Genomic DNA, 11,180 nt, shown 5'->3' with positions numbered 1-11,180 from the left:
CCTTCATCAGGGACTGCGGCGACAGGACAAGGAGTGATGGGTTTGCACTGGAGCACGAGAAGTTCAGTTGAGGAATGAGGCAGATTCCTCCCGTGGCAGGGGCTGGAGCTGGAGGAGCTTTGACGCCACTTCCAACACAAATCAGGCTGGGCTTCTATGAGTAAAGTGTGGATAACGAGAACCAACCTCTCCACCGAGAGAACAGGACAACACTCCTCCAGGCTCCCTGAGCCAAGGCCTGCCCTATCATGAACAGCGCCCTCGCCTCAGGGCGCCCTGCCTCAAGATGGCGCCCAGCGCCTCAGCTCCGCACCGCGCATGCGCCGCGGCCCCAACGCCGTCGTGACGCCGCCGCCGCCGCGACTCGCGGCCTCCGGCTCGGCTGAGGCCGGCTCTGCAAGGCGCTGCCCGGGCGGTCGGGGCCGCAGCCTCGGCTCATGGTGCTTTCGCCCGTTCAGGCTGGAAGATGAGGCTGCTGGCGGCCGGCCTCTTGCTGGTGGCACCTCTGTGCGCCGCTTTCTACCTGCCCGGCTTGGCGCCCGTTAGCTTCTGCGAGGAGGGCGAGGAGAGCGAGGGCTGCAAGGTGAGAGCCCGCACGGGAGGGCCCGGCATGGGCAGTCCCTCTCTTCGCTGTGGAAGTCCCATAGAGGGGGAAGCGGGGCTTCAGCGGGCGAGGGGGGCACCGCCGGGTACCCCTCGTCCCACTGCAGACCCACGGCGTTCTCCTTTAGGTGCTCCGGGACGCCAGGCACCCCCAGTTCCTCTTCCCTCGGGGCACCGGCTGCTTTTTTAGGGTGAAAACCACCCCTTTTCGAGCTGAAGTTAACGGTTAGCTCCGGGAGAGCCTTTCACCGGTGCTTCGATCCTTATTCCGCCGAGGGAGGGCGGCTCTCGCGGGGCCCGGCGGTAGCGGCCTGTCAGCAGCCTGCGGTAACTCCGCTATGGGATAGTGAGCGCTGAAGCTTATCACAGCTCTTGCTAGCTTTAGTGTCTTACCCACATTGTCATTGCAAGCCTATATTTTCATACTCTTTCTCCTCCTGCCCTCCCCTGTTTCAGTCGCTGATTGAGCTCTTTGTGAACAGACTGGACTCGGTTGAATCGGTTCTGCCCTACGAGTACGATGCGTAAGTACATTGCAAGAGGCTTCCGGGAGCGTTTGCAAAGCCTGGTTTCTGTCCTTGGTGCGGTGATGCAACTCCTGGTACAGTAAACATGTTTCTTGTAAGCAGTGTTTTGGATGGAGGGATGGAAGAGTAAACCCAGCGGCAGGAATGAAATACAAGAGGGTGGGAAGGATGAAGCCACACCTGTACCTCCTGATTATCCGCTGCTGTTGTTAAAGGCTGCTGGGTTTCTGAAGGGTGCCTTGTTTTGAGCTGACTTCCAGAATTAGTGTGTTGGCTGAGACGTTTGAACGTTCTTCCTGGTAGCCAAGTCTGGGAAGACAGGAGCTTTGTGTTCCTTGTTTCTGGCAGTTGAAAGAAATTGGAAGTAAAGTTTTTGTTATTTTGGCTTTTTCCACCAAAGTTCTCTATCTGATTCTTGGACGGTTTTGATTCTTGTCTGTCCAAACTATGGCATGCTTTTGCAGGTGTTTATAGGCCTACAAAGCAATGACACACAGTATGATTTGCAGTATTGCCCGTGGGGTACTGGAAGAAGAAACTTGCAAGTAGTGTAGGTCTGATGCTGTGCAGTGCGACAGTAGCAGTAAGACTAGCTCAAAGAGCCCACAATGTCTCTGTTTGCATTAGATGTTAGGGAAGCCAATGGATTTAGGACGAAAAAGTACTTTTTCATCAAAAAGTAGTGATTTTCTCCCCTGACCTCCAGCATAACCTGCTGGCTGTGTTTAAATAATGAAGATCCCAAATAGTTTCATTCTCTCTCCCGTATTCAGTTGGTTCAGACTGTATGTAGTTGAAAAGAACTGGTGTGTGGCAGTGTGGCACATTAATATTAAAAACATCATTCTTTCTTTGAACCATGTTACATGTTAAATGCTGCTTGTAAGTACTCCTTGAAGAAAGAGGTGTAGTAGTTTTTTCAGAACCTTTTTGCAAGAGAAATGAACAGTCTGTAGCATAGTCTCTTTTTTCCTAATATGAAACATTCTCTTGTTATTTAATGCCATTTGAAAAGGGTGCTTGGACTAAGCATCATGCATTTTCTTAAAGATACTTCAGCTGTGATATATTTTGGTTAAAACTGATGTATTGCATAGAAATTTTTCTGTGTAATATACACCAAATTTCTGTGCAAAGGCACTCAGTTTTCTTAGCTACCCCTCCAAAAGAAGCATGAAAAATGCTGTGTTAAAGACATAACTTAATAAATTTTTTTTTACTGATATATACAGTTATGTATCAGTTAAAAATTAAAGGTAACCTTTTCCAATCTTTTTCCAGTTTTGACTTCTGTCAAGATACAGAAGAGAAAAGACCATCGGAAAATCTTGGACAAGTGCTTTTTGGGGAAAGAATAGCATCGTCTCCGTATAAGGTTATTTTATCCCTTGAAGTTGATCCTGTTTCGGTTTGATCGCTGTCACTCTGATGGCTGTAATCCATAGACATAGCTGGAGATTTGATGATTGCGTGATGATTTATTTAAGCATCAGCTTTATAGTGTTTATGTAATCAAAACCTCTCCCACTTTCCACCCCGAAGGCATCTTAGGGTGGCTAATGAAAGTTAGGAAGCTGAGCCAGTAATCGCTTTTCTTCCCTGTTGCTCTGTGGAAGAGAAGTTCAGAAACTATAACTTAAGCAGTTCTTTGGCAGCTGCATGTATGGTGTGTTAGGTGATCTGAAGTCAGGAGGTTTTCAGATCTAATATTGGAGGCTGTAAGCTGGTGTTTTGGGAATGCTTTCATATATTCGATTGTATTATTGGGCAACATACAGAGTGGGATGGAGAAGTCAAGTTAGAGCTTGTTTCCAGCTTTTCCCTGCTCTACACACTCAAAAACTGTTGTCTAAAACCAAATTTATTATTGTTGATGCATACCACTTGAGGTCCATTTGAAATAAATCTATGGATGTATTTTGTAGATTAGGTATGTAATATTTTTCTGCCTCGTGCCCTGTGTTAGCAATGACCTAATGTAGCATCTCTGGAAAGCCTTACAATTAACTTGGTCAGACACTGGCTCTTAATGCTTGAAAGGCTGTATCCTGTTCAAGTGCAGTTTCCAGGATGGGATTTGCTGGTGAAACTGAAAACTGGGCTGTGTTTGAGTGTGAGGGTTGCTAGATAATCCAAATCCCTGTGAGCAGAAAAAAGGCAGCACAGTTGGAGTCTACTCTTGTTCAGTCATTAGGGACCTAGTGACATCTTTTTATAGGACTGTTATGGAGGTGATGTCTCCTCCCTTGTGTAAACTGCTCCTACAAGAGTGTTTTTGTTTGACTCTGAGCTAATGTAATTTTACGTTTTATGACTGCTGGCCACAAGAAGCTTTTAAATACAAAGCATGACGGGTCATTTGGGCTGTATACCCGTTGGATAGATTAAGCATGATAACAACTGCTTGTTTGAAATGGCTGCACACTACAGTAATTAGAAAGTGCTGTTATTGGTTAGCAATTAAGCCTTGATAAAACTAAGGGCTTAAATGTGTTAGCTCACTGCCAGGTAAATCCTAACTTGATTACAGTAGAAGTTTGGTGTACAAACATGAGCATGTTTGTGTTAGGTGAGCTCTGCTGGGCAAGTTGTTGCGTTTTTGGCAGCTGTGTCTTAACACCCTAGTCATCATGGGGAAACACAGCTAAAATGAACATGGAACATTTGGAAAGGGTGTAGTTAAAAGCCTGGTTTAGTAGATGATGAAGTAACCAAAAATAAACCAAACTGGTAAAAGAAGAAAATAGTAAATGTTCCACTGATTTTCAGATCCCAGTCCTCAGGATTTATGTGGAGGTAGTTTATCTGGGCTGTTGAAGAGATTTTTAGCAATGTGTAGGGGATCTTCATCAGGGATTGTACTGATAGAACAAGGGGTGATGGGTTTAAACTTAAACAGGGAAAGTTTAAGTTAGATATAAGGAAGGAGTTCCTCGCTGTGAGGGTGCTGAGGCCCTGGCTAAGGATGCCCAGAGAAGTGGTAAATGCTCCATCCCTGGCAGTGTTCAAGGCCAGGTTGGACGGAGTCTTGGGTGACATGGTCTAGTGTGAGGTGTCCCTGCCCATGGCAGGGGGTTGGAACTGGATGATCTTAAGGTCCTTTCCAACCCAAACCGTTCTGTGATGCTGGTGGTGGATATACCTAAGTCTTGACATTTAAATCAAAGATATTATCTGGGAAATTCTGTCTTTAGAAACTTCTATAGGAAGGAAGCCAAGTATTTCAAAAAAGTCAGCTTTACATGGCAAAAAAGACTAAAAGATTATTTTTTTAAGTAAAACTGAAATTATTCTTTCTGTGTGCCTTTTTTTTTTCACAGTTCACTTTTAAAAAGCAAGAAACATGTAAGAAAGTTTGTACAAGATCATACGACCCAGCAAACAGTGCTGATAAAAGCAAATTGGCTTTTTTGAAGAAAGGAATGCAGCTGAATTATCAGCATCACTGGTAAGCTGAGCTGTGTGCTTGAGGTTGGGGGAGTGTGTTGCTGGTTACATGGTTAATTATGTTCTAAGAGGTTGCTTTCTTCCTTCTGTGTGGTAGTTGTCCTTTGCTGCGCATCTTGTGGCCACTACTGAAAACTATGTGCATTACATGCTTTCAAATGTCGATGTGAAATAAAGTGCATCCCATTCCAAGGATGTGTTCTTTGATGCTTTCTCTCTAGGATTATTGACAACATGCCTGTAACGTGGTGCTATGATGTGGAAGATGGACAAAAATACTGTAATCCAGGATTTCCAATAGGATGTTTTGTTACTCCAGATGGTAGAGTTAAAGATGCTTGTGTTATAAATGTAAGTGCTGGAACCTTGTTGGTCAGTATAGTGGATATAATTCCATGCACAGGATTTTTAAGCTTTCCTTTCCTGAGAAAGAACAGATACCCTTGTTGGGGTTGATGTTCAGAATGTGGGCATTGACAAAGCTGAATGCTGCCTCTTTATGCAGTGTCTTTCTTTGACCAATATACATAAAGCTATAAAACAGCTGTGTTGGTGTCTAAAAGCCTTAGAAAAATTGAGGGTTTGCTCTGAAATTTCATGTGTCTCCATCCTTTACTTACCCATTCTTTGTCCATGTTGTATTTGCATGCAGGATCTTTTATTGATTTCGGGTAGAAGCTTTCTAGTGAAGACCTAGAAATGAGCGCTGTGTTCTAGTTGCAAAAGTTAGGTCTAGCACAGTTGACAAGTTAAATGTGTCAGGGTTTTCCCAGCTGGCTGGAAGATAACAAGCACAGCTGTGACAGGGTAAGAATTCTATTGACAGCAATCTGAAATGTGTCAGTTATCCTGGGAGTTCCATGGTGAACTAATACAGTTACAGATAATAGTGATGGAGTTTTATTTCTCCTGGGGTGAGGGACCACACTAATCACAGGGAGGAGAGAGCTCTCTGCTGTGACTGTGCTTTGCTACTTGACTTAGTGCTTGTATGCAGAGCAGGCAGTTTGTATTCAGCAGGTCTCATGCTTCTTGGAAGTGATGCATTAGTCGTGCACATTCAGTTTACTCTGCAATCACCTTCCAACTCTGTTACTCCTCAGGCTCCATAGACTGTTGAAAACGGTCTATATCTTGAGTAACCTGTTCCAATTCAGTGTTCATAGAATCATAGAATGGTTTGGGTTGCAAAGCACCGGAAGATCATCTAGTTCCAACCTGAATCTGAATTACTTGCACCTTGAATAAATAGATCTTTGAACTTGTTTTGGCAGCTTTTTGTGGAAAGTACAAATGATGTAAAACGCACTTAAATTTTACTTGTAAAACAGATGTGATCCTTTATGTGGGTTTTTATGTGTGTAATTAAATACACCGAAAAAGACATTTGTAGAGGTATATTAGAAAGAAGTGGATGTTGAGGTATTTTCCCTCCTTTCTTGCTCCTTCTTGGACAATAGTCTCACTTTAAAGTTCTTGAGTGCTTGCGCCCTCTCCTGTTGGAGAAGTTTCTCAATGTCTCAATGCTATTTTGTAGTCAGAGTTTAACAAGAAGAACACTTTCTACCTCTTCAACCACGTTGACATAACAATCATGTACCATAGTGGGAAGGATGAAAACTGGCCTGGTGCACGACTGGTGACGGCAAGACTGAGACCACAAAGGTAATTGTGCATTCAAGCAGCAAGTTCTAGTACTAGAGAATCCTTCCAGTAGTTGAAAGCTTAGGCACGTTACCTGGTGTCAGTAAGTTCTGAGGACCTGGTCATTCTGATTTCTGATAAAGCTTTTGGTATACCTCATGGCTGGAACTCTATTTACAAAGGGCAGTTCCAGGTTCATAAATGTCATTTGACTTTGCTTTTAAAATGTTCCCAAAGCCCTTCCTGATGGAAAAACTGCTTGTGCAGACTTCTTAGAACCTGACACAAACAATAGAAGCTTTCTTATGTCTGTTGATTCACAGCTGGGTGCGTGCTACTTTCTTTTAAAAGACAACCTTTAATGGATTAACAAGTTTGCCATGTCACCTTTCTTCTTTTTTGCGGCGTTGCTTCTCAAATGCACATTCTATGAGTGCACAGTATCTGTACAGGTGTGCTTTTACCTGTGTTAGTTTGGCTACTGAGATACAGGTGAAATACCAAGTTAATACTGGTATTCAGGACAGCAGAAGACAAGAACTAATTTCCTAAGAAGACTAACTTACTTTCTTCAACAGTAGCTCCTTTGTTTCTCTGTTGACCAGAGAGGAAATGCAACAATTCAGAAGTCAGAAACAGACTGAAGTGATTAATTAAGCCTCTTGTCTGTCCATGCACAGTTTATACTTATGCATATTGAAAACCACAGTCCATTGATAAGATTTCATAGTTGTGTTTTTAGCTTTTTCTACTTTTCTGCAGAGGTTAAATACGTTAAGTTACACTACCACATTTTCTCAGCTCATAGATACATGGATGGTACAACATGACTCAGGTATCCTTGGTTTTTCTGTTGCAATGATATGGTGTGGTTTTAGTACTACCAGCCCTCTTCATTGTTGATTAACACTTGTATCAGTTGCGTCCTGAATGGCTGAACTGAGGATTTGACTTTCCACCGGTAACGGAGACCACAAGAGGGCACAGTTGGGTTGCACATAAGCTTGGTTTTGTCATTCTCTGACCCGGTGTTTTGCTTGGTGCTTTGCTTCAACCTTGAAGGTCTCCTGATGGCAGTATTTGTGGCTGGAGCGCCCTAGGCCTTAGATGAAAGCTTTTGTTTGGGGCTTGACTTAGTTGCTGACATATAATAATACATATAAAGTGGAACTGTTTATCTAAATGGTGTAAATACAACTTGCCCAAGTGGGTGTGAGAGGGAAGCTATTTTCCAGTGCTCACAGGAGTGAATTCAAGCAAACCTCAAGGTTTTTTTTGACTTTGTGCTTCTACAGCTGCAGTATTTCTAAGATACTGCAGAGACGGGTTTGTGTATTTGAACTTTAGAATGTAGAATGTTGTTCTGAGCTCTGTATTTTCCAGAGTTCATCACCTGATGAAAGGTGAGATTAGACCGCTTGTATAGGAATAGAAAATGGAAAGGTTCCCATAGTCATTCTTTTGCCCCAGTATAAAAAGATACTCCCAAATCCACCAAAAGAAACCGTTTTCTCCCTGTAGAACTTGAGGAAAAGATAAGAACCTGTGAGACTGCATTATTGGTGAGGGACTTAACCTCAGTGTCATTGAGGAAGAGGAGGATGTCTAAGCTGTCTTGGAAGGGCGGTATGATGGCAGAGAAGAGGGATTTTGTGTTCAACTTGCTGTCTTGCCAGGTGAAGATCTCCAAACTTCACAGCCTGGTTAACCACGCAGCATTGGAGGTTAGGACTAGGACTTCATTCGTGGCAGAAAAGTGGGTAGTGTGAAACCTTATCTCATGCCCTTTAGAGCTCTGTGGTTCTTCTCTCCCACATGCTTAGCAAACAGCTTTGCCTATAATTTCCTCAACTGTCTTCAGGTGTGAACAGGTACTAACTGAATGTGGGATAGGGATCCAAGATCCAGAGGATGCTTTCTGTGGAGTTCTTAGCTCTCACTACAAGTGCTTGTGAGAAGCAGTGTTCAGTTCTGTTGTGGCTTTAAGCCTGTACAGAAGTTCTGACTAATGATACCTAATTATATATGTGACTTATTCTAATGTTATCTCAAGCTACAAACATGAATAAAAATATTTTCTAAGATCTTAATTTTTTGTTGGTAGAAGAACTGAAAAGCAGGTTCTCAAAGAGGTTAAATAGTTGGTGCAAAATAACATACACAGCTCTCTATTTGTTTGGCTTTTAAAGAAGTATTTGTTTGAATTACCTTAGAAAAGCTTTAATGAAAATGAATATTGTAAAAGATATACAATTTTCTTTAACTTTTTATTCCTTCCCCCCACTAGCTACAAACATACAGATGAGAACAACTTAAGCTGTGAAGGTCCACCTATGGAGATTCCTGGAGAGTTCAACAACAAACTGAACCTGATCTACACTTACTCTGTGACATTTGAAGTAAGTATTGAATCTGTTAGGTGAATATGTAATTCCCGAAAAGAATTACATCAAAACTGAATAATTTGCTAATAGCCATAAGTGGATTAAAGCAGTGTAAATTCCATAAGGAGGGTCTTGTGAAGCAGTTTGCCCCAAACCTGTTACTTTGCTATTACTGTAGTTTGACATTTGGGATGTATGAATAAAGACTTCCCCCCTGTTCTGTTATTAGCAGAAAGGTAGTAGATTCAATAACAGCAAGGCTTGTCTTCCTTGAGGTGTGCTCTATGGTGTCAGTGTTCAGTTCAGTCAGGGTACTGAGAATCTCATGTAGAAGAGATGTTTGTATTTGTAGTCACTTCTATGTTAAATCTTGGTTTTAGCATAAGGTAAAGCTCTTCTAATGAAGTTGCAGGTCTTGTCTCATTTTGTATTTCTTCACTTTCTTTTGGAGTAGGTGGCCATTTATGTTTTAGACTTAATACTCTAATGTTTGCTAACACTCACATGGTTTATTCAGTCTGTTAGGAGGAAGCTGGGCTTTCTTACAACTGGGTCTTTACCCCAGCATGGAAAGCGAGCCTCCTGTGGGGGTGAGAATCATTTGATTCAAGCTGCTTCAAACTTTGGTACCTTGGTTCCAGTGTGTCCCAAAAGCCTGGTTGTTTTTTTGATGTAAGATGCCAATCTTGCAGGATTTACTTGACCACCAGCTTGTTTTCTGTAGGCATCAAGCAGCCATTATATGGTAACAGCTTTCATTCTGCCAAATTGAATCTGATTTGAACCAATGACCCCGAGGTGCAGGCTCTATATCCTGTTACTTTCCTCTTGTGACATCCAATCCTAAGCTTACTACATGAATGAGCCTCCTGTCTAATAACATTTGTGTTTAAATCTTGATGATAAGTTGCAATTTAACTTTGTCTGATTATTCCTGTGATGTGTTCCACATCTGGGCTATGTGTTCCCTTTCCCTCAGGCACAGAGCAGGTAAAGCTTAGCTGCTGTGGGTCAGGCACTTCCAGCATATCTTGGTCACCAGGCTCCTCAAAACTGCTTCTTTCTCTGTTATTTGTTAGCCTTGATTTGAAATAGTATCTGATATGGTTTACTTGTTAATAGTATACTCCAAATAGCTTAAAAGGAGAGTATTTATCAGTAGGAAGCCTTTTTAAATAAGAGAACATCAGTTTCACTAAGCCTGAGTACATAAACCAGTAAAATGAATAACTGTTATATGGTCCTTTTCTAATATGTCAGCTGATTTAGAATCATAGAATGGTGTTGGTTGAAGAGACCTTAAAGATCATTTTAAAACTGTACAAACTTACCAGCTCATAAATAAATGAAGAAGTTCATCAGAACTTCATGCCATTCAGGAGACAGAATTTGGTAGCAGGACAGTGGGCATACATCCCATGGGACATGCTCTAGGGAGCAAGGCTTGAGGTCAGAAAGAACCATTATTTGTGCAGCTCCCACAAGAAGGATTTAAGGGAGAGAAGGTAGGAGAAAATGGAAACATCTTTTGAAGGTCAAAGTTGCTGAATGATTTCTTCTTAAATCCTTCACAGGGATATCTGGAAATGAAAATTGTCTGCGAGGAATCAGAGTGGAAAATAGTCTGGATCAGACAGCATTTTGGCAGGGACTGAGGGAGCCTGTGCTAAATACGTTATAGGTGATAAGAGAAGAATACCAGGGGAGACTAGAAATATAGAGTATAAAGTTGATGTTTCAACTTCAGCTGTGTTATGCTGGGAGTATCTTCTTGTGGTGGCATGATTGTTTTCAGCATGCATTTGGGAGCTGAAGGCAGCTACGTACTGAATCATGGAAACATGAGGCTTAGTGAAGCCTCAGTTGAAGGTAGAACATGTGGATAGGAGATTTCAGTAAACAGGGTGTTCTTTGAGAGGCTCAGGAGATGAATTAATGCAAGAAAGAGGTCTGATAAACAGGATTGATACCAAGCTTAGATGTTTGTGCTGAATGGAAGGCTTGTGGAAGAGATTTGATGTGCATACCCCTTTTCAGACTGTAATAAACGTGTTGCTATGAATTGCTATTTAATTTCTTTGTAGGAAAAGAATAATATTAAGTGGGCTTCCAGATGGGACTACATTTTGGAATCCATGCCACATACAAACATCCAGTGGTTTAGGTAAGACTTGCATTTATTCAGTGAATAACCTTTCAGAGGAGCACAAAGCTTTCTTGTTTGTGCTTCCAGGACTATATAACTTCTGCTGTGGTAAAACAAAGTCTGTTAGTTTTCAGGCAAGAAAACCTTCTTGTTTTCATCTGCAGTCACTTTTATCAGTGTTCCATCTCTTGGGAACAACTGCAGTATTGCATTTCACCAAAGGAATGCACCATTAGTGTCCAAAAGGAAAGCAGCTTCCATCGGTTTACTTCAGCATCTCCAATCTGTAAAGCTTTGGAGATGTTGCTGCTTTGCAATGTTCTTACTGTTACTGTCTGGCTTTCTCCCAAGTGAGAGATACATGTGTATGCTGCCTGTTTGGTCCTCAGCAGCTGCATACAGTAAAAAGAGGGGCTTTTTAATGAGTGA

General features: G+C 42.2%; 1 protein-coding gene across 1 annotated transcript in view; it reads left to right on the top strand.

Annotated features, from left to right (window-relative positions):
* Window positions 1-328: 328 nt before the first annotated feature.
* Window positions 329-11,180, top strand: part of LOC130596853 (transmembrane 9 superfamily member 2-like) — a 28,838-nt gene continuing 17,986 nt past the window's right edge. Inside the window, exons 1-8 of the mRNA XM_057404864.1 lie at window positions 329-583; window positions 1,060-1,127; window positions 2,412-2,505; window positions 4,451-4,578; window positions 4,799-4,928; window positions 6,115-6,242; window positions 8,509-8,620; window positions 10,690-10,769. Coding sequence (XP_057260847.1) covers window positions 467-583; window positions 1,060-1,127; window positions 2,412-2,505; window positions 4,451-4,578; window positions 4,799-4,928; window positions 6,115-6,242; window positions 8,509-8,620; window positions 10,690-10,769 — 857 coding nt within the window. The 5' untranslated portion in view covers window positions 329-466. The remainder of the gene's footprint in view (window positions 584-1,059; window positions 1,128-2,411; window positions 2,506-4,450; window positions 4,579-4,798; window positions 4,929-6,114; window positions 6,243-8,508; window positions 8,621-10,689; window positions 10,770-11,180) is intronic.

Source organism: Pezoporus wallicus, unplaced genomic scaffold, assembly GCF_028554395.1.
Source record: "Pezoporus wallicus isolate ANWC-B61680 ecotype Strahan unplaced genomic scaffold, APGP_CSIRO_Pwel_v1 contig_6217, whole genome shotgun sequence".
NCBI classification, from domain to species: Eukaryota; Metazoa; Chordata; class Aves; order Psittaciformes; family Psittacidae; genus Pezoporus; species Pezoporus wallicus.
This window is presented reverse-complemented; position numbering and strand designations above follow the sequence as displayed.